This window comes from Cucurbita pepo, chromosome LG08 (genome assembly GCF_002806865.2).
Source record: "Cucurbita pepo subsp. pepo cultivar mu-cu-16 chromosome LG08, ASM280686v2, whole genome shotgun sequence".
Classification (NCBI taxonomy): domain Eukaryota; kingdom Viridiplantae; phylum Streptophyta; class Magnoliopsida; order Cucurbitales; family Cucurbitaceae; genus Cucurbita; species Cucurbita pepo.
Genome location: NC_036645.1, coordinates 8,929,109 through 8,950,698, shown reverse-complemented (window position 1 = coordinate 8,950,698; position 21,590 = coordinate 8,929,109). Strand labels below are relative to the sequence as shown.

General features: G+C 35.6%; 4 protein-coding genes across 10 annotated transcripts; 3 read left to right on the top strand and 1 right to left on the bottom strand.

The window, feature by feature from the left end:
- Positions 1-1,072: 1,072 nt before the first annotated feature.
- On the top strand, positions 1,073-9,399 carry LOC111800506 (phosphoinositide phosphatase SAC8). Of its 4 annotated transcripts, none has more exons than XM_023684231.1 (21): positions 1,073-1,334; positions 2,127-2,201; positions 3,345-3,472; positions 3,573-3,664; positions 3,850-3,907; positions 4,496-4,552; positions 4,719-4,752; positions 5,114-5,194; positions 5,285-5,391; positions 5,627-5,713; positions 5,799-5,876; positions 6,278-6,342; positions 7,224-7,322; positions 7,435-7,534; positions 7,636-7,744; positions 7,873-7,945; positions 8,024-8,117; positions 8,201-8,287; positions 8,493-8,559; positions 8,658-8,787; positions 9,106-9,399. In XM_023684231.1, the coding sequence occupies exons 1-20, from the start codon at positions 1,181-1,183 to the stop codon at positions 8,783-8,785; spliced, it is 1,773 nt and encodes a 590-aa protein (XP_023539999.1). In that variant the 5' UTR covers positions 1,073-1,180; the 3' UTR covers positions 8,786-8,787; positions 9,106-9,399. The 4 variants fall into 4 exon arrangements, with proteins under 4 accessions (XP_023539999.1, XP_023539997.1, XP_023539998.1 ...); XM_023684229.1 differs by having other exon boundaries at positions 8,493-8,568; XM_023684230.1 differs by lacking the exon at positions 9,106-9,399 and having other exon boundaries at positions 8,658-8,922.
- A 1,679-nt stretch (positions 9,400-11,078) lies between these two features.
- LOC111801171 (protein DOG1-like 4) lies at positions 11,079-12,361 on the top strand. The gene has a single exon (XM_023685167.1). It carries the CDS (start codon positions 11,338-11,340, stop codon positions 12,040-12,042), a length of 705 nt encoding a protein of 234 aa, XP_023540935.1. The 5' UTR covers positions 11,079-11,337; the 3' UTR covers positions 12,043-12,361.
- A 239-nt stretch (positions 12,362-12,600) lies between these two features.
- Positions 12,601-15,878, bottom strand: LOC111801172 (selT-like protein). Of its 4 annotated transcripts, none has more exons than XR_002816091.1 (6): positions 15,585-15,878; positions 15,357-15,487; positions 13,571-13,885; positions 13,379-13,483; positions 13,234-13,297; positions 12,601-13,124 (listed from the first exon to the last, which is right to left on the bottom strand). XR_002816091.1 is itself a non-coding variant. In XM_023685168.1 (2 exons), the coding sequence occupies exons 1-2, from the start codon at positions 15,756-15,758 to the stop codon at positions 15,392-15,394; spliced, it is 270 nt and encodes an 89-aa protein (XP_023540936.1). In that variant the 5' UTR covers positions 15,759-15,878; the 3' UTR covers positions 15,168-15,391. The 4 variants fall into 4 exon arrangements, 1 of the variants encoding a protein (XP_023540936.1); XR_002816093.1 differs by having other exon boundaries at positions 13,234-13,289; XR_002816092.1 differs by having other exon boundaries at positions 15,415-15,487; positions 15,585-15,857.
- A 1,120-nt stretch (positions 15,879-16,998) lies between these two features.
- LOC111800619 lies at positions 16,999-18,377 on the top strand. The gene is made up of 2 exons (XM_023684398.1): positions 16,999-17,931; positions 18,000-18,377. Exons 1-2 carry the CDS (start codon positions 17,088-17,090, stop codon positions 18,209-18,211), a joined length of 1,056 nt encoding a protein of 351 aa, XP_023540166.1. The 5' UTR covers positions 16,999-17,087; the 3' UTR covers positions 18,212-18,377.
- The last annotated feature ends 3,213 nt before the right edge of the window (positions 18,378-21,590 follow it).

The following is a 21,590-nucleotide window of genomic DNA, read 5'->3' as shown; positions in this document are numbered from 1 at the left end:
AATTTATGGAAGAATCGAAGACTTTATTAACATAAATTAAATTTGTATCTGATACATTATTAATTAATTTAAAAAGTTTTCAATCGGAAGCATATAAATACAAGTTGACCTATGGAAAATAATAATGTATTTTTCCTCATTTATCAATCTTGCTGTTTTCATCTCGTCCGTTGAAATCTTCAAAAGGAAAAAAATGAAGGTCGTTGAACAAAATTAACTAACAAATCGACAAATTAATTTATTAGGCTTTATGATCACACTATGACCGTACAGCCCTGCGCGGGTTTTCGTTGGCTCATCTTTTTTTTGGGGCGAATATGATGCAAGCATAAAAAGTCAAATTACTTTTATACCCTCACATCCTTAACTTTTCACCTTTACTTATCAAATTTAATGCATAATGGTAAAACTAAATCTTGATCTTCATAAATAAATCGATATAAATTATTTATTTTTGGCAAAATTTAATAAGAAAATATTCGTTAATAACTCTTCCTATAAAAAATTTCCTATTTTTAAAATGCGATAATATAATAAACAATAAATACTTTAAAAATAGGTAAAGTAATTTATTTGAAATTAAAAATTATATAATCAATAATAATAATTTAAAAAATGAAGGTCGAGCCAACTTTTGGCAGGTTTAATTTGATGCACATCTGGTAAAAATGTGTGAATTTCTCTCTATTTTTAACTGAAACTCATTCCATTTTAATTGATTTAGACCTCATCATAATAATATTTTAGAATTTATTTCAAAACTTATATAAATATCGTTCAAATATACACATAATTAAAAATAATTTCGAAGGAATTGTTTTATAAATTGTATAAATATCTATCAAATATTTAAAGAAACAATTGAAAATTGAGTTGAAGAGTTTTAAAAATTCAGCTAAATCGAAGGAAAAAAAAAAGATAGAACCGAGATATTACCGGAAGAGCGAGTGAGAGGGAAGAAGAAGAAAGGGATAAAATGGTATTTTTACAAACTCGGTAAAAGTGGCAAAAACTTGTAGGGGCTAGTTTTGTCAATTTCCCCTTCGAAGCAAACATGAGTCGAACCTTCTAAAATGGTTAATCCATTTTCATTCCACCGGATGAATCGAATACAATTTCCTCATGATTTTTCTATAGCTCTTGTTTTCTTCGTTTCTTTCTGCTTCGTTTGATCACGAACATGGAATGCGGATCTTCCTCTTGTGAGAGATTCAAGCTCTACGACCAGTTGGAATTACACGAATTTCAGGACAGGTTCGTTGTAAGGTCTGTGGAATTTCCCAATCGAGGCTTCTCGATCAACCGCGGTGACGGCGATATCGAGCCGCTTATTTGTAAGGATTCTTTTATTTTTTTTCTTCAATCGATAGAGGTTGCTAAAGTAGTTTTGTTGATGAGAAAATAAGGTTTAAGGAAAATGAAGAATCTGAAGGATTCGAGCTAGACGTATATTTGATGAATTGGTTTGTGAATTTCGTGTCCGATGCTTAAATCAATTTTCAAGAGAGATAGAATTTCGGATCCTCTCTACTTTCAGTTATTCGTTGCAACAGAAATGAATTCCATCATATTTACCTGTTAAATCTGTAATATAGTCGGGTTCCCTGCCTGAGTTACTTTTAAAACGTGATTGGAGTCGGCATTTCATAGCTGGTTTATTGTTATAGTCTGATATTCGAACAGCACGGGTACTTGAATGTCGCAAATTCACCAGATATTTCCTTTAATAACTTCCTTTTTGCATCAGTCTTAAGAAATCTTGGAAGATTAGATGCAAATTGATTGACCTCATTTGTTTTGGTCTTCTACGTTTTTTGTTCTTAATTTTCATACATGACGAAAAAATTGCAATAATGATAATCTTCTGTCGAAGCTACTCTATCTAAATCTGGAGCAGGTCCTAGAGTGACGTAACTTTTGTACACTAACTACATTATCCACGAGAACCTCTTTGCTATAAGTGGAAACCTAATTGTCCAGCTCTTCTTTGTCGTGCTTGAGAAATGTTCCTGCCTGCGATAGCTTAGTCATATAAATCTGCAGCTGAGGTTAACTCAGTAAAACATTTTGAGGAATTTCCAATTTTATGCCTATTTTTCATACTAAGAGTAGTTTGAATGTTACAGGTGATACTTGTTTTGGAAGTGCAACAAAAGTGTCCACAATTTATGGAGTGGCTGGGACAATAAGATTAGTTGCTGGTAATTGCTTGTGATGAATATTTGTACTCGTGTTCATGTTTGCACGATTTTTTTTTTTTTTTCTGCTATAATCTGTTAGGGTGTAAAAGGAAGCACATGATGCTATTTGAATTTTATTGTTAGAAAGTTCAGAAGAGGATGTTTGCATGTAAATGAGTTTTTTTTTCTCAAGAGGAGAAGTCTCACGCTAATACAATCTGTGCTGAGAGAGATCTCCATCTATTTCTTGTCCATCTTTATGATTTCGGTCTGAGTGAGTAAGTCTATTGAGAGATTGATGAGGAATTTCTATTAGGAAGGGGTGGACGAAGTGGGAGGGTCCCACCTGATCAAGTGGGAGGTGGTCATGAAGTCGATGAATGTAGTAGGGTTAATTATTGGGAGCTTGAGGTAGCGTAGCAAGGTCTTCCCGGCTAAATAGTTGTGTCGCCTCTTCTTGGAACCTTACATGTTGTGGCATAGGGTTATTGTGAGCAATTATGGCCCACACTCTTTTGAGTGGTGTGAGGGTGGTGGTAGAACTAGAACTTGGGATTTTATCACTTTGGGATATGGGCTTCTACATGGACGTGATCATGATTTTCAACTACAAGGGTTGTTTTCATTGTATTAGTGAACCCAATAGGTTGCCAACACATCACATCTGCCTTGATCACGGGGTCAAGCCCATTCGTGAAGGAATTTTCTACACTTAATTGGATAGATTGGGTAAAGGCAACATTAACAACTAGAACTATTTACAATACTCGGTCTTTGTGGACTTCTCTTTGATGACAAGGAATTGATCCAGAACAATCCCTTTCTTCAATAGTTGGAATCGTTCAATGAAAGCTTTTTTCTCAGTGAAAGCTTGGTTTCTTTTCTTCGATAGTTGGAATCGTTCAATATTCTTTCTTTTCTCTCAATAAAAGTTTGGTTTCTTAAAAAAAAAAAAAATGTATCAACGACAATGTTTAACCAGCAATATGACCAATATAGTTCTATGTGCTTTACTTCAGAATCTTGTTAACTGAACTTTTTATGAACAAAAAACGTGTATAAAGTCCAGCTTCACTTAATCAGCAGCCTGGCATCTTTAGAAGTAAGAACATATGATATTTTATATGCTTCCTGCTTTTGGTTTTGGTTTTTCATGTTGTGTAGGAGTATACATGCTTGTGATAACTTCACGAAAAGAAGTAGGAAACTTCCTTGGTTTCCCTGTTTTTCAAGTAACGTCTATGAAGTTTGTCCCTTGTGATCAGGCTTTGAAGCGTTCAACTTCTCAAGAAGTAAGCTTCTTCTTTTACGCTTGGATAATAATTTGTTTTTCATCTCTTTTTCTCATGGTCAAATCCCATTTAAATCCTTGCAATCATTTCTTTTGAGCAGAAAAAAGATGAAGCTTATTTCCTGACTTTGTTGAAAATTGTGGAAACGACACCAGGGTTGTATTATTCATACCAAACAGATATAACGTTGAAGTAAGGAGCTTCTCCTCCAACAGCTTTTTAAATATTGGATTCTTAGTTCCGCTTTCGAATCATAGTTCATATGCTCTTTAATCTCCTCCGGGGTAGTATTGTTCATATCTTTTGAATCTTAGTTCTGCTTCAGCCTATGTCCTTTCACTCTTATGTTGTAAGATGCCTCCAATTTCTTGTAACAGCTTACAGAGAAGGTGTAAGTTTGCTGAAGGATGGGCAGCAAAACCACTTTGGAAGCAGGTAAAATGGGGTGTGCAATTTTGATTACTATCTGAAAAAAAAAAAAAAAAACTAATCTGGATTTCATTTCAATGTGCAATAAAGGTGATTGGAAGTTTAATCCTGAATAGTGAATGATTCTTTCCAAAAAAAATTCCTGTACTCATTTTATCAGCAACAATGCTTTGGAGTTTTCTAGTTTCAACTTTCTCTCTCTCACTCTTACTTTCTAGCTACACACACAACAAGCAGATCAACTAGCTCGCTCTGTTTCATACTGAGTTAATGGAAGTGACCTTTTCCTTTGAACGGCTTTCTCAATATTGTGGCTTCTTGTACATATTATGATGAGATTCCTATGTTTATTTCCTTTTCTTAATTAGCTAGGAAACCTATGAGTTTCATATATAAGCACACACAACTTTGATTCCTATAACATCCATCACTTCTAAGTATTCCTTCCTTTCGCTATCATTAAAATCTGTCCTTTGGCATTGTCTAACTTTGATACATTTTCCTTTTGTTTATCCCCTGTTCAATCTAGATTGTGAATTTTGAATTTTTATTTGATAATATAGTTAAATGCTTACTACTTTCTCTACATTTCAGGCTGACCCTCGATTCGTTTGGAATAAAAACCTTATGGTGGAACTTATTGAGTTCAAGGTATGTGTTGCATTGTGCATAGTTGTTCCAAGCTAATGCTCTGGGAGTACCTTTTAGTTAGTTAAAGAGTGAGCTATATTGGAACGACTTATGCACAAGTTCTTGTGACTTGTTAATTTGTTTATTATTATTTTTCTTGATGTCAAATTATTGTTCTTCTTTGCAGCTTGATGAGTTCATCATTCCAGTACTGCAAGGAAATATCCTAAATTTTGCAATTCATATATCAATTTGGAGGATGTCCGGGAGACTATTTACAATTTTCTTTTTTCTAAAAAACATTCAGTAGAAACATGTCTAGAGAGTTCTTCTAGATGTTGTTTCTCTAATATTCTTTTTAGTTTATTCTCACTGACGACCAGTTTTACCATTGTTTTCCTTCCAAAGCTTTAGATTTATGAATAAGCAACTTCACCAGTAAAATAACCTTAACCTGTAGAAACATTTTCCTAGACAAATATGCAAGTACTACGTTTGAGTGATTAAAGGTTCTAAAGAAAATGTAAATTTATTTGTCTTATTGGAGCCGTAGACATAAACCAAACCTTAACAAAACCATAAGCTTCCAGGTTGTACAGCTGAAGCTAAAAGAATCACCTGTTCAACTAACATTAATTTCAAGGCGATGTACTCGTCGGCTAGGTACTTTTTACGGAAATTGCTAATTCTTAAACAGATTTCTTGCTGTACGGAAAATATTAACTATTTTGGAAACGGTTATTGATTATCTAGGAACAAGACTGTGGCGAAGGGGAGCCAATCTTGAAGGTGACACAGCCAATTTTATTGAAACTGAGCAACTAGTGGAGCATGAAGGTTTCAAAGCTTCACTGTTGCAGGTATTTTGCTTGCTAAATAAAATTACTATTAACTTGAAACTGCTTTAACGTTAGTTGAACTAACTTTGGGTAATGAAACCTTTAATTGACGATGCCATGTGGATGCCTTAAAAATAGGATTATTTGAACATGGCAATTAAGATTTTAAAATGGGTTTTCCTTTTTGATAAACATGAACTGTTTTTTATCCATAATTCAATATCTTTCTATACCAAATTCTCTCTCTATTTTGCAGATTCGAGGTTCAATTCCTCTACTTTGGGAGCAAATTGTTGATTTGAGCTATAAACCACACCTTCAAATAGTCAATCATGAGAAATCAGTATATTTTAACTTTTTGGCACCTTTCTTTAATTGAATGTGTTAAGATTTCCCTCATCAATGCTACCTGCTTTTCTTATCTACAGTCAGAAGTTGTGGAACGTCACTTTTTTGATCTTGCACAACGATATGGAGAGACAATAGCGGTTGACTTAACTGAAAAGGTTTCATTTCTTATGCCTTTCCTCTCATGCCAATAGGATACATCCACATGCATCAAGATTGGATTTTTAGAGAGGTTTAGAGGTCATGTGAGGAGGTCTGGAAGGGACTCAGTTTAATGCCCTCCTCTTTGGGCGTCAATTAATGAGTTTTTTTTGTAACTATGATCTTGGTTTGATTTTGTTGGATTGGAGTCCCTTTCTGTTAGTTCCTTGGGCTCCCACTTGTATTTTTTTTCAATGAATGCTCTTTTTCTTATTTGTTTCCTTTGAAAATTTTGGAGAACAAAGTGGCATTACTTAAATGTCCACGTTTTAATGTTTCTTTTACAAGCCTCATATTGTAACAAACATTTGTGATCTTCCAATGAGCTAATATAACTTTCCTTATTCTTCTATTTCAGCATGGTGAAGAAGGTCAATTGAGTGCTGCGTTTGCTGCTGAAATGCAGAAGCTGCCAAATGCGAGGTATGATAAAGTATATGGAATCTTGCCAGAGCTTTTCATCAAGTAGTGTAGAAGTGAAGTGGTCTAGCTGGCCCAATCCACTTTGAGGATAGTAGACAGGCTTCTAGTACGCCTAAGTTCAAACCCTATACAGTTCCTTCTCGATAAATAAGAAACAAAATTTTTCAATGGTTTGATGAAAGGGAAAATTCCAACATAAAAAGCATTCCCCTCAAATCTAGGAGCTTACAAGAATCAAGACCTATGTAGCTTAGGTCACGAATCAACTTCTTAGTAGTTAACTTGTCAACTTTTCAGTTTACTATCCTTTTCCTCCATCCTACATCTCAACATTTAACTAATTTTATAACGTTGTTTCATATAGAGTTCAACCATTGGTTGCTTGATCCACAATTTATATGGTTACCTTCTTGAGTTTGAAATGGATTGGAGAAAATTCCCTCGTGTTATGAATTTATTTCGTCATTTGTGGTGATTGAAATTATTCTTTGTAAGGGGATGTGACCACACTCGTACCATATTTTCTGGATGTGCATGTCTTCCCTCTGTCCTTCACCACAACTTCTAAATATCTTTATCCAGTCCCTTTCTACAACCAAAGCATTCGTTTCTTGTTCCCACAATTTGTTGGATTACAGACTGATTTTCTGTATTCAGTTTTCATGTTTGTGGTGACTTGGAATCTTTGTCTTCTGAAGGGGATGTGTCCACACATCATGATATCTGGATATGCTGGTGTTTAGTACTCCAGAGAATGTAGTAAAAATTTGCACTAGATGATGGTAACCATTCGTATGGTGCAGTCTCAACATCTGGTTTTATATACACATCATTTTTATCATTATTTGAGAATATTAAACGGTGCCCCTTTATTATTGCAGATATGTCCCCTTCGATTTTCATCACGTCTGTGGTAGCTCGAAATTTGAGAACTTGCAGCTTCTATACGATAAAATTTCTGAGGATTTTGAAAATCAAGGGTAATATGGATGGAAATTCCGGATAGAATTCCTTGAATATTAAGAATTCAAAAACCAGGTATGCTGGCTATCTGTAATTCAGTTTTTAATCGTTGCTGTTCCAGCTGAGCAGATACCTCCTCATAGATCCAGAAGGAAATATACTGCAGGAGCAACGGGGAATTATTAGATCCAACTGCATCGATTGTCTGGATAGAACAAATGTTACTCAGGTTTGTGAGAAGAGGATGTACTTCACTTCAACCAATGTCTGACACATGCTAAAACTTCATTCATTTTTTTGTTTCTAATGTTATTTCTCTCACTTTAACAGAGTTTCCTCGCTCAAAAATCATTAACCAAGCAATTACAGAGGATCGGAGTATTGGGATCTGATGAATGCTTTACGAAGTTCAATGAAGATTACACAAAATTTAGAACGTGTATGCCTCCTATTTCATTAGATCTATAGACCCTGAACTTAGAAGTCTGCATGGCTACATAAACCTTTCACGTCTCATCCACATAAAGTCACGCATATCTACTAAACTGTGTATTATCATCTTCCTAGTGTGGGCTGAACAAGGTGATGAGATAAGTCTCGAGTATGCTGGTACTCATGCTTTGAAAGGAGACTTAGTGAGGTGAACCTAACTCCAAATTTAATGTTGTGATAGTAAACTATTTAAATACTTCCAGTAAATGGACTTTTCGTTGTGCAGATATGGAAAGCTGACTTTTTCCGGAGTAATCAAAGATGGGATGAGTGCTATAACAAGATATTATCTCAATAACTTCCACGACGGAGTTCGGCAGGCAAGTCTTTCTAGATCTATGAATATTAGTGGTTCAACTGAATTGAGCTCCATTTCTAAAGTATATTGCTTTATCTTGTCCAGGATGCAATAGATCTTATATGTGGTCTCTATAGTATCAACAAACATGGTCCTTCACCATTCCAGCTGAATGGATTTGAATCACTCTCCGTTAGTATTTTCTACTCCTTTGTGTATAGTGATAACGAGAACAAAATACAATTCTTGATTGTGATCTATCCAAGACCATACTTTGATTGCCTGCTACATGTTATTGTGGAATTATGCGACTAATCAGGAGCATCGTTAAATTTCTGAGCCAAAGTATTTTCTAAAACATATATCGAATTATTAGTTTATTTACTTCATTGTGCAGTATCTCCCAGTAGCATCAGCTTTAGTGGTTGGAGGTTTAACGATTACATCACTCACGCTTCAGCAAGGTATGAATGGTATGGTCATTATTTACTCAAGATTGTTGTTTTGCTTATTCTTAAGATGGTGAAAAATTAAAAATCTGCCCCATGATTTTCTCTTGTAGCTGGGAGGAACGCCCAGCAATTCATGTCATCTGTGCTTTGGGCTGGTGTTACTGCTGGGGTGATGGCAGTGGTCAAAGCAAATGGCAGACAGTTCTGTTCTAGGCCTCGCTTGTGCAGCCTCCGTTAAAGGTTCGATCCCCACCTTACATTCTGATTCTAGTAGGCTTTGTAAGTAGGGAGACACAAAAGCACTGCTGATTTCATGTAATTGATCCCGCACACGCTCCGATTAGTACCATTTTTACTATCTCGTGTTTTAGTTTAGAAAATGGTCAAGTTGGTTCACAAGTTTTTTAAAAACTAAAAAACTAAATTCGCCTTTCATAACATCTTGTTTCTTCACAATTTGTTTTCAAGCTACGTTTTAAATTTTGAATTAGATTTTACAATAACAAACCAACGTAATTGTTGGGAACACTGTTTTTTTTTTTTTTTTGGTCAATGTAGAATCTAAAATCCTTGGAAGTTACTGTTGTAAAAAGAACAAATAAAATAATCCAGGGAGCATGGGTCGTTTCCCAGTTGGTTTTGACCGGCGTAGCCCTTAAGCAGTCAGCAAGATACCTGATGACGACATTTCAATCTTCTATATTCAATGTATGGATAAATCGGTTGCCATCATTTACGTGCCAAATTTGGGAGGAGAATCTATGGTGACAATGTATGCTACTATTCTCTTCCTGCTATATTTTCTGAGTGATTTTAAAATAGATAAAATTACCTATTTGGTATTGAAAGAAACATGTTTTAGTTTTTATAAAATAAAATTTAACTTTAAAAATTGTAAAATCAAACCTTATTTAATTTTAACCATTGATTATGAGTCGGTTTTTTATTGTCATTTTTGAGATCCTATGTAATGACCTGATGTTCTAAAATTTTACAAATACCATATCACTCTAAACATATAAGAGACCTCATGAATACATTTACATTTGCATGGTGCACATAAGCACAAAAATTACAGTCATCTAAAAAAATAGTATGTTACCTTATTCCAAAGAAGCATGACAAAGAGCAAAAGTTTTGTAACAATGAAACTTACAGGACCATAAAGAACAACATTATTTAAACCAAAAGAAAATCAGAGAGCAAGATNTTTTACACACGTCGTTTTTTCGGGGGCCTACAGCCATTATGTGGCATAGGGGTTACATCCCGTATGAAACTTAAGAGTATGCCGCTTCTACGAATAGCTCTTAACGCTGCATCTCTTCCGAGACCAGGACCCTTTATCATGACTTCTGCTCATTGCATACCTTGATCTGCTACTGCCCTGGTGCTACTATGGAAGCAAAGCATGGAGACAAAATGAAGAACGAACAACGTTTGATCACGCAAAACCCCAACCTGATGCTTACTAGGTGCTTCCTGAAAAATATCCCTTCATTGGATTTACGGAAATAAAATAAAATAAAATAAGAATTACTCTTGCAACAAGAGCTGCCCCCTTCCAGGAGTTTTGCTCTTAATACCCCAACTTACAAATATATATATATATATACAGACAAGGGGATTGACAATTAATTTCCTTCCCCTCTTATCTTAAAATCTTTAGAAGTAAATAAATCAATGGAAGAAAAGAAATAAAAATTTATATTTATATTTATATTTTGGAATTTGTCAGAAAGATGGAAAGTGGAGGTGGGTCAATTGAGATAAATATAGGGGAAAACAAATACAAGTGGTCGAATAAGTTAAAGGACTAAATTAACCGACTGTCAGTTTTGTATTGTCACAGACAGCCACTTTTGATGTCTGGCCAGAACAGCTTAACAAAAGCCAACGTTGGTGTTTATCAACGGTGTTTCCACGTGGCATTTCCATTGTGTTCCAATTGTCCATATACTTACGTGTCCACTTCTCCGCCAACATTCTTGTGGTTCCCTCAACGTAGCCTAAGGGTCCACCGCTTGCTCTGCCACCGAATTTCCAAAACTCCCATTCTTTTTTAAATAAAAATAATACTCCCTCCCTCCCTCCCTCCTATTTAGGTTAAATTACAAATATTATTTGTTCACGTGATTTGAAATTAAAAAAAAAAAATCTATTTTATCTTTATAATCGAATAAAATCTCTTAAATTAATTCTTATAATTTACTAAAATATGGTCTTTTAACTTAAAAGATTGTTCACAAGAAAAATTAACGATTAAATTATAGAAAAATGCTATTAAATTATGAAATTTGATTCAATGATTCCTCAACCTTAAAACATGATAAATAGTAGAGCCAATTAAAACTATATATATATAATGAAAACGTGATCATTGATTAAAAGTTGGTTTAAATAACTAATTGGGTAAGAGGAAAGTGGAGAAAATTTAAAATTTGCTTTAAATTAATTAAGGGCATAAAAGTAATTTTAGTTATGCTTACATCACAGTGCTAGCAAGGATAAAAAGGGGCCATTTTCAGAAATGGAAATAAAAAAGTTCATTTTTTTGGAATTTCCGAACAAAAACCCACTAAGCAAAGTTTTCTCCCAAAGTTTCCTTTCGTAACTGTAACATATAGAGACATAAATCTCAGAATCTTGATACCCAAAAAAACNAAAAAAAAAAAAAAAAAAAAAAAAAAAAAAGAAAAAAAAAATCCCATAAAATTCTCTGTTTCTGTCTCTCTTGAATCAGCCTTCAGTTCGCCACACCTCCTTTTGTCTCTCTGTATTTCTCTGTAAATGCCAGGGGACGATTACAATGTTGACTCATTCACAGCATTTTTCGAAGGCTGGCTTCTCCGCCAACAACAATATCTCGACGAGCTTCTGACAGCCACGCGCCGCCATCCCGACGACGCTGCGGACAACGGCGATCTCGATGATTTAATTTCTCGAACCCTCAGCCACTACGAGGAATATTACGAGAAAAAATCTAGAATTGCCCAAAGGGATATTTTTCTCGTTTTTTCCCCCACTTGGTTCACCACCTACGAGCAGAGTCTGTTGTGGATCGGCGGATTCCGGCCGGGACTGATTTTCCGGCTCGTCAACGAGTCCATAAACGACATGTGGGACGATCAAGTGTTGAGAATTGGGCGGCTGAGGGAAGACGTGAAGGTCGAAGAGCGGATGCTAAACAATGACTTAGCGAAGATTCAAGAAAAAGTGGCGGCGCCGCCGTTGCTGGAGTTTTTCCGGAGGCAGAGCCACGACGGCGTTACTGGTGGGACCGAAATGGAGGCGTTGAAAGCGGCGTTTCAGTCGGTGCTGGCGAGTGCTGATTTTTTGAGAAGAGAAACGGCGTTGAAAGTGGCGGAGATTCTTACGCCAGCGCAAACCGTAAGATTTTTGGCCGCCGTGGCTCAGCTTCATCTTAGAATCAGAGCTTGCGGGTTGCAGAAGGATGCCGAGAGACGAGACCCCGGGTGTGGGGGTGTGCAATAAGAGCTGGTTTGATAACCGTTCGTTTTTTTAGTTTTTCCGTTAAAAAAAAAAAAAAAAATTACGTTTTTAAAAAGCTATGGGTGTTTTCTGGCCATTTCTTAAACACGGATAATTTCTGAGGTGAGATTTCGCAAACAAAATCTGAAAGTAACGTTTAAAACTTAATTCAAAAAATCGTATAGTTTTGGTGGTGTGTTTATTTGTTTTTTTCTTTTTGGCTGCGAGATTTTTAAGGTTAGATTCGTTTGGATTTTGATGTGTTTGCTGGGAATGGATTTCATGACGTTTGGTGAAAATACATAATTTTGTTCTTTTTTTAATTTTTTGTGTTTATTTTTTCATCAGTATCCCAGTTTTGCAATTCATGCATATATACGTACATACATGCATACATATATAATTTTTTTTTTATTTTGCAACGAAAACAAGAACTTTTCATATACTTTCTCAAATAGAAAAGCTTCAACATAAATATTTTGGCCAATAATTTGAATTTTGTATCTCAATTTATTAGTTTCAGTAGATGGGAAAAAATATAAATTGATGCCACATAGATGTCACGTGATATAAAAATTTACAAGTTTGAAGCAAGCGTTTATGAACAAGAATTAAACATGCCTAACTCTATATTCATCATCAAAATATTGTACATGGTGAGAATTTTCTTAGTTATATTATAAATTAATCACTAAAGTTTGATGTACTTATACTTATAAAAAAAAATACTAGATAATTTTGTATATAGAGATTGTCAAATGAGTCATTCACAAATTAATTATACATAAAACTAAATATGGTGTCTAATAAAAGATTAAAATTTTAAATTTTTTTTTCATAGATTTGTGAATTCTTAATAAAGTTGAAATTTAAATTTTTTTAGTTTAAAAACCTAGATGTTGTTATCAAAATCCTTACAGCACTACTCATTAGTTCATTTTTAAACAAACATTTCCGAAGTTAATAGTAAATGATACCATTGGTCTGCTCACCAGCAAAGTCTATTACCTGTTGATAGGCAGCCAAAAAGGTTATCGGCGGCTTACTTTGGGTAGCGCAGCAGGCTTCAAACTGTTTCGCTAGCCCTTATAAGAAGCAAATATTAATGAAACAGGAGGTAATTAATTAGTATAAATCAAGTTATTTTGAAATTTGAAAGTTTAAAAGTTTGATTTCGTAGGAAAGAAACGTTACAGGGATTATGTTTAGGATAGGCATATTGAAACTGGATCTATCTCTCAAACATGCTCCTGCTTGGCTATTATAAACTAGGATTAGATTTGTCATGACATCACACCAGTTGTTAATTTGGTAGTATTGATCACAAGAAGTAACATACCTATGACCAAACCCCTCCTGAGTCGTCAACAAATCTTGACCCAGAAAGTTTCCTACCAATAACGTCTCTCAACTCGATCTCACCAGGAAATCACTGCTCCTTCAACTTCGAAAAGACCATCAGAAAATGGATACGATCAGTAAACAGCATCTCACTAAAAATGACCAGAATGGGCTTTCAAAAGAATCATACCATTTCACCATTGCAATATACTTCGAAGGCTCCAGAACTTTGTAAGAACGACTGGATAAAATTTCCAAACAGCCAAGTGCTTGCGATGCTTCTAACCTATTAGCACGCAAGGAATAGTACCAAGGTGGTGGTGCCATCCCCAACCTAGGAAAAATCTGTTCCCCCGCCATTATTGTTGCAATGATTCCAAATTGGACGACGGGTACTACTTTACTGAGAAGACGCTTTGGGAGGAGTGGGGGATAATTTGCCAAAATAACTTCAACTCCAGGAAATGATGACTCCAGCATATTTTTCATCGTTATTGCAGTACCTCTGCAACAAGTGTAAAATCATAAGCACTGCCACAAATTGAGATAAGATGATGGTACAACAACATTTTAATGAAAACATTCCAAAACGTATGGATCAAATGCATGGACACGGGTTCATAACATCTCCTATCTGTGAATAACATTGGGACGATCTATTGGCCCACTTGGGGTCACGAGTGAAATTCTTTTTAAAACTATCTCGTGTAATAACAATTGTAAATCCAGTTCACTTTTGGCCCACTTGTGTTCAATTCTTATGCTCTATGAGCAGAGACCAAAATTCTATCATCGTGAATCCAGATCACTTTTTATCCCAAACCTAAACATTGAGTAGTCTGCACATTAACCTGTTCTTATATCTAATTAAATTAAGCTTGCAAAACATACTCTAATGAAGTTGCTTATAAATGGACACGCTAAAGCACGAGAAGTTCATTTAATTACAGTCTCAAAAAGGGGAGGTCAATTGAAACTTCCATTTCTGTCTTGCTCCAAATCAGGTAACCTAAGTACCAAACGATGTGAAGTTGGCTCCGAATGGAATAATTACAAATTGTATTTCTGAATTGAGGTCTGCACCTATGTTCACTCAAACTCGGATTCTTTAAATAGAACAATGAAGAAGAGTACAACCAGTTTTCCATTATAATGACTCTCAATAGCCGCTAGAGAGGAGAAATTGAAATATTTGTTCAACTGAGGAAGTTGACGATGATAAAAAAAACTTAGACAATGTTTAACAGAACGACAACAGTGCAGCAGAGTACGGCACAGTTTTTCATAATGATGATTCTCAACAACCACGAAAGAGTGGAGAAATTGAAATACTGGTTCAATCGAGGATGTTACAGAAATAAAAGAAACCTGTGCTAATCAAATGAAAAAAAACAAAGAAATCATGTTGTTCCAAAGTACGACTAATTTTTCATCATAAGGACTCTCAGCAACCACTAGATAGTTCATAGCAGAGAAATGGAAATGTTTGTTTGATCAATAGACGAATATAAACATAATAACAGAAACCTNAAAAAAAAAAAAAAAAAAAAAAAAAAAAAAAAAAAAAAAAAAAAAAAAAAAAAAATCAAGTTTAGATGAACAACAACAGGGAAAATTCCGAAGTACAACCAACTATTCATCATAACGAATCTCAACAACCACTAGAGAGTAATATTCTCACAAAAACAACCACAAGAGAGTATAGAAATCGAAACGTCTGTTAAATCGAGGAATGAAATTAAAGTCCAAGATAATAAAAGAGGCCTGCGTTGTGGAAAATAAAGAAGAAAAAACAAAAAACAACGAAATCGAGTTTAAAGGAACAACAACAGCGAACATTCCAGCGTACAGCCAGTTTTTCATCCTAGGGACTCTCAACAACCACAAGTGAGATAGAAATTAAAATGTTCGCTTCCATCAAGGATGTTAAGAAAAAACACTGGAAGGAAAACCACATAAGCGTTTGATTCACTTACTTTCCGCCCAAAATGAGACAGATAGACACAAACTTTTATAATAATGAAGATGAACTACCTGAAGAACAAGAAACGCGGAAATTGATATTGATAACGCTGCCATGGCCAATTCCTCCGATTCCGCTCTGTTTCTGCATTCCAAAACCAAGACAACAAATCAAGTTGCTGAATATCACAAAACACGAACAAAAATCAAGATGAATCCAATCAAACATGAAAATCATTCACCTCCGTAGGAAATTCAATCGGTTCCTGGATGACTGATTCAGATTTAGGCTGATAGTGAACTCGAGGTGGAGAGTGATTGGCCGGTTTAGGAGGCGGAGGAGTAAAAAGATTCACAATATCAGTCAAAAGCAGAAAGATCGGCAGCCCTAACAGATCTATCTGTGTTCGATCCATCGGAGTCAACAATGCAAAGCTCTCGAGAACCAGATACTCACTTCCACGAGAAGGTTTTGGGGGAAAAAGGAAAATTTACAAACGAAAATATGACGCCAATTGAAGGCTAAAATTGTCCTCGTGTAATCATTTTGCCGCGTTATTTATACCCCGTCCAACTGCACGTTCACGAGTCATATAGATGGGCCTAATGGGCCGAAGCCTCTAACAATTTATTTGGTAGCCCAAGTTTTCTCAGGCCCAAAATGTAAATGAGAAAAGGCCCAATTAAGGAAGGCGAAGAGTCAACAAAGTCGGCAGGTCAAACAATATTCTGCATGGGTCTTCAGACAGGAATGCCATTAAGTCAACAACAACGGCACGTGCTACGACCAATAAATCAAAATAGGACTAAATCAAAGACTCCGTGTCCGATTCCCATTGTTCTACACTTACTTTCCCTTCTTTATTATACAAAATTACTTTATAAACTCGGTTAATATACATTTAATTAATTTTTAGTTGGAAATTTACCATTCTATGTCACAATCAGCGTCTAGGTTAAGTGGGGAGAGCGTCACATTATCACTGAAAAAAAGTAGGGTGTGATCGACCCCCACACGTTAAGATAGACAATGACCGGCCTTCCAGTGGCACCCATTGTCACGGTCATACATATTCAACCGTGTGGTGTATGACCTTAACATGCTCACGACAAGCCTTAAAGGGAACTCATGTTGCAACCTCACTGAGAGAAAGTAGGTTGTGACCGACTCCCACATTGTCACGGTTGTACATATTCATTGTCACGATCGTACATCTTCAACCGTGTGGTGTCGTGACCTAAACACACTCACAACAAGCCTTAACGGGAACTCAAGTCGCATTCACATTTTTCGTTTAGTTTTGTGGCTTCATCAGGCTGTCAACGAGGTTTGTCTTAGTCAACCGGACATGGTTTATACGAAATCTAAACTTGTTCGGTCATACATGTCGTTCGTGCGTGCTTGTTCACTGATAGTGAAGGAGAGAATGGTAAATGGGGGAAAAAAAGAATTACTTTTTAATTTATTTACCATAAGGAGTTGATGAGAGAGATAGGAGACAAAAGGATGAAAGGTAAGTTTGTCTTAAGCTCTTAATTAACTTTATTGCATAGTGTATGCATTAGCTGATAGGCTCGTCAGCAATTGGCACTAGCTTTTATCATTTCCTTTTACTCCTTTCTTCTGGTGTGAATTCAACCACCAAAAACATACCTCTACGATCACCCTCCTTGTCTCTTTCCACCCACCCTCTCCCTAAAATTCCCTCTCTCCCTCTCTCTCTCTCTCACTCCCTCACTCAACCATGCCCAACTCCGCCTGCTTTCCCGCCCTCCTCCGCCGCCTCCTCTGCTCCGGCAACCTCCCCACTCACCCATCTGAAGCTCTCAACGAACCCAACTCCCAGCCTAAACTCGTGCCTCCAGCGTCCGAGCCCAGCCCCGGCGTGGTGGCTCGCCTGATGGGTTTGAGTTCGCTTCCAGACGCCAATTGGGTTCCTACCAATCGTGCCCCAGGTGCGGTTTCGAGGAGCAAGTCCGTGAATTTCGCGGATTATTTGCTCCATTTTGACACTAACCAAGCCCACCACCGCCGAATCCGAACCTCGGCTTCGTTCCGGGAGGTCCCGGCGTTGAGCCCACAGAACGAATTCTTTGTTCTTTACACGAAGGATTATTTCGACGGCTACGCTGTGGAAATTGAATCCAATTTGAAGAAACTCGAAACGCAGCGTTTTGGCGAAGAGAAACAGGGGAAGGAACAGAGCAGGAGTAATGATATGAAGACGAAGAAGAAGAAGAAGAAGAATGAATCCAAGATTTCGAAGCTTAAAGATGAGCCACGAAGGGAAATTGGTAAGAATTTCACCAACAGTAAAAAATGCAGCACGAGTAAAGATTCATTCTCTGTTTTACCTTCGGGTAAATACAGAGACAAACAGAATGTTCCCAAAAATGGCCATACTGTGAATTCGAAGAAGCCAGTGAGGCAACAGGAATCCGCCATTGAAACGGAGCTCAACAAGAACATTAACAAGAAGAAGAAGAAGAATGTTAGCCGACATGTCGGGCAGACATCGAAGCCCGAATCCGACCAGGAAAACTCTAGTCCAGTGTCGGTTCTCGATGTCCAAGGAATCTATTTCTCAGGTAACTACTCTCTAATAATCACTGGGTTTATTCCAAAAATCTCTATACCTTATCATAAACTTTTACAGACGAAATGGAGGAAACTGATGTGAAGGGCGGAGACGCCGCCGGCCGGAGCGAGAAACTGGTGGAAAGAATCTGCAGATTGGCGGAGGAAGATATAAAAGAGGCAACGTGGAGGATTAAGAAGGTGGATGTGGAAGAATTATGCATGGAGGTGGAACGACATGTCGTCAATGCGTTGTTGGTTGAGAGCCTAGAGGAATTAGTGTTGTTGTAGTTGCAGACTTACCGTGGAATTCCTTAACAATGACAAAAACATCTGTAATCTGTACATAAGCTCAGCTAGATGCCTCATGTCGGAAAAGTTTGGTACTTTTAGTGGAAAAATTAATTCCAAAAGATATAATTGAATTAACTCCGGGGAAGAGAATTTATATTGTGTACTCGTCCTTTGTACGACCACCTATGCTTGGGATTCAGATTCCAAATTCGACATCTAATGTCCCCGACATTTACCCTATATCCACGTAACATGGTTACTTTACTTACTCTTCGCTTTTAAGAATAAACACTATTCCCATAGACTAACACGAGCTCTTCCAACATGCTTTGTCCTCACTCACATGTTTCATAGGAAATTTTCCCGAGATGTCACCCACCCATAGAATTGCTTCAAGCAAAACACTCTTAAATTTGAAGTTTTTATAATTGAGTCATTAAGAAATAACGTGCACTTTGTTGATATAGGTAATAACTTTTAGTTATTTTAAGTCTAGTTGTTCTATTCTTAGGATCGCTCTTATTTGGAGTTATTCATGGCAACCTTAGGCCATCTCATTCTTAAAATTTCACGAAAATCGAGGTTTTAAAATAATAATAATAAAAAGAAGTGAATTTCCCAAACCTTTGGGTTGCGATCGACTTGGCCCAATGGGCCTTGTTGACCACCTGGTCCGTTGTTTGCACTCACCCAGCCCAAACTAAAAATTTAAACCCAAAAATTTTACTTTAATAAGCATATTACACGAATACATATTTTTTTAAATTTACAACAGTAACATAAAATAAATAATTTTGAAATATACGAAACACTTATTAAACACAAAAATAAAAATTCGATATTTCTCGAGAAATTAGGTTATATTTCTCGAGAGAAGTAAATTTTAGCTCGTGAATTTATTAATGTAACATTCTAAATTAGTAAAATTAACAAAATTTAGAGAATAAAACTTATAATTTAAATTAATAATTCTCGAGTTATATATATATATATATATATATTTTTTTTTTGTTATTTTTATCACAAACCTTATCACTTGGAAAGGATGAGAGGAGAGGAAAGGCGGGTCCAAACATTTGACGATTGCAAAGTTGACTATGGATCCGAAAAAACACAACAAAAGTCGGTGACAGTGGGGACCACATTTATGAGGAGGGCCCACATGAATCCATATTGATGAGAGGTCATATAGGTAATTTGACTTTTTTCCGGCTCAATTTAGGTAAACAAGAAAGTGTTTCATTTTCAAATAAATAATCTTGACTTTGTTTATTCAATGTTCATCAAATTAATTCAAACCATATATTATATTCCATGTAGCTTTCTTTTGTAAACAAATTAATTCATACCTCTCATTCATATCCATATTTGACAAGCTAAGTTAGGCTTAAATTAAAGTATTTTAGTACTTAAAAAAAACTATATATTATAATTCGTCAATATATTTTTAATGTAATGTAGACGTACCTAATAATATGCCCATTTGCTAATGTTTAACGAACAAAATATTGAAGACTTAACGATTGAATTTATTTATTTATTTATTTCATTATTTTTATTATAATATTGCAAAATTAACCTCACATTATAAGATTAGGGATAGATTTCAAAATTTAAAAATATTAATGACAAAATTAACACTATCTACAATGACTTGGAATGATCTTTATGGTTTTGGCCGGCTCATTTATCAAGGACATTTTGGTAAGTTCCAAGTTTTCGATTTTAAGATGAAGAATTTCAAGCTTTTAATTTTTTAGGTGGTTAGCTATAAAAGTGATTTTAAAATTTAATATTCTACACAAAATATTTTAATTTCTAAATATAAAATTATTTCAAAAAACAGAAACAACAAATGGTTTGTTGGAATAATTAAAATGTAAAACAAAGAATCATAGCATGTGAAACTCGATTACAATGCAAAACCAAAACGGGACAGAAACGTCTAAAATTGACCTCACCCCAAGTTTCGAGGCTCACAACTTGTTTATTCGACATTGCTAAGTTAAGGGCATGACTTTCCTACCAATTTAAGTGTTATTGACCTCAAAATTATATACCGAGCCGTTTAAGTTGTCAAGCCGTAGTTGAGAGCAGGACACGCACCTAACACGTAGGGGGGTCGAGGAGCATGAACTTCGATTCAGGTCGTTGGGATTGTTGGTTGTCTCTATCCAGTGGGTCGTTGCCCTGTCTTGAGCCGAATATGTTAGTGAGTTGGCTTGGTTGATGTGTGCTGAGCTGTTAGAACCAACTTCCGAGTCAAATTGCAAGAAGTTGGGGCGTTGTGTATCTTGGTTTTGGATCACCTGAATAGAATCATTAACACCATGATTCTCATACCAGGTTAAGAACCACGATGACATGGCTAAATTAAGAACATAACTCTCGTACTAGTTAGAAACTATTTAAGCATAAACTTTCATGACTTTATTTTTTTTTCCAGAATGTCTCGTACCAATAGAGCCAATAGAGGAGATGCATTCTTTACTTATAAACTCATGATCATTTACTTAATTAACGGTCGTGAGACTCTTCTCACAATCGTCCCCGAACATAGTAAAATTTAAAAAAAAAAAAAAACAAAAAAACAAAACAAAAAGAACATAGGAAAGGGTGTATGGACAGTAACATGTTGTGTCGGTGAAACAGGGATTGGCCAATCTGTGTGACCAAGTTGGATATCATAACCAAACTTCAAAATCATCACACGTTTCTATCTTCATTTCTTACGAAAGAAGGAATTAAAAAGCGAACAAAAAATAATAATAATGGAAAAATTCCCATAATGAAGCAAGAACCAGCTAATTAACGAATTTGTCACATAAAAATGACATTTGTTGGGTTCGGATTCACCCGTCACCCGTGTTCAAGTCGAAGAATGGAAACGTTAGTTTCAAGTTCAAACTTTCAATATTGAATCAGCTCTTATGTTGTGCTCGTAAGTCCTCGACTTCATTCAACCCGTAGATGTAGATAGCGAGTGATCAAAGAAACTTCAACTTTCCACTGATAATTAACACAAAATAAAGAAATATGCAATTTTATCACGCAACAACATTGANAAAAAAAAAAAAAAAAAAAAAAAAAAAAAAAAAAAAAAAAAAAAAAAAAAAAAAAAAAAAAAAAGCTATTACTTCAAGAATTGGAAACAAATAATCATTTAGAAGAGACAGATCCTTTTGGATTCTACAACACATTCACACAATTGCACAATCTTCTTCCTTTTATTTCATACAATTAATACATGTTGATTATTTCATCTCTCTCTCAAATTATATCTGTCACAATTTAATCATAATGTTCATAATATACAATAAATACCCTTACCCTCATATATATATATATATATATATATATATAAAAACTTGAACTT

Excerpts from the sequence above, each read along its gene's own strand:
- LOC111800619 (XM_023684398.1), top strand. The coding sequence starts at position 17,088 with ATGCCCAACTCCGCCTGCTTTCCCGCCCTCCTCCGCCGCCTCCTCTGC. Across the intron at positions 17,932-17,999 it reads CCAAGGAATCTATTTCTCAG|ACGAAATGGAGGAAACTGAT; the intron begins GTAACTACTCTC and ends AAACTTTTACAG.
- LOC111800506 (XM_023684229.1), top strand. The coding sequence starts at position 1,181 with ATGGAATGCGGATCTTCCTCTTGTGAGAGATTCAAGCTCTACGACCAG. Across the intron at positions 4,553-4,718 it reads TGGAACTTATTGAGTTCAAG|CTTGATGAGTTCATCATTCC; the intron begins GTATGTGTTGCA and ends TCTTCTTTGCAG. Across the intron at positions 7,323-7,434 it reads GAGGATTTTGAAAATCAAGG|ATACCTCCTCATAGATCCAG; the intron begins GTAATATGGATG and ends CCAGCTGAGCAG.
- LOC111801172 (XM_023685168.1), bottom strand. The coding sequence starts at position 15,758 with ATGGATCGAACACAGATAGATCTGTTAGGGCTGCCGATCTTTCTGCTT. Across the intron at positions 15,488-15,584 it reads CGATTGAATTTCCTACGGAG|AAACAGAGCGGAATCGGAGG; the intron begins GTGAATGATTTT and ends TTTGGAATGCAG.
- LOC111801171 (XM_023685167.1), top strand. The coding sequence starts at position 11,338 with ATGCCAGGGGACGATTACAATGTTGACTCATTCACAGCATTTTTCGAA.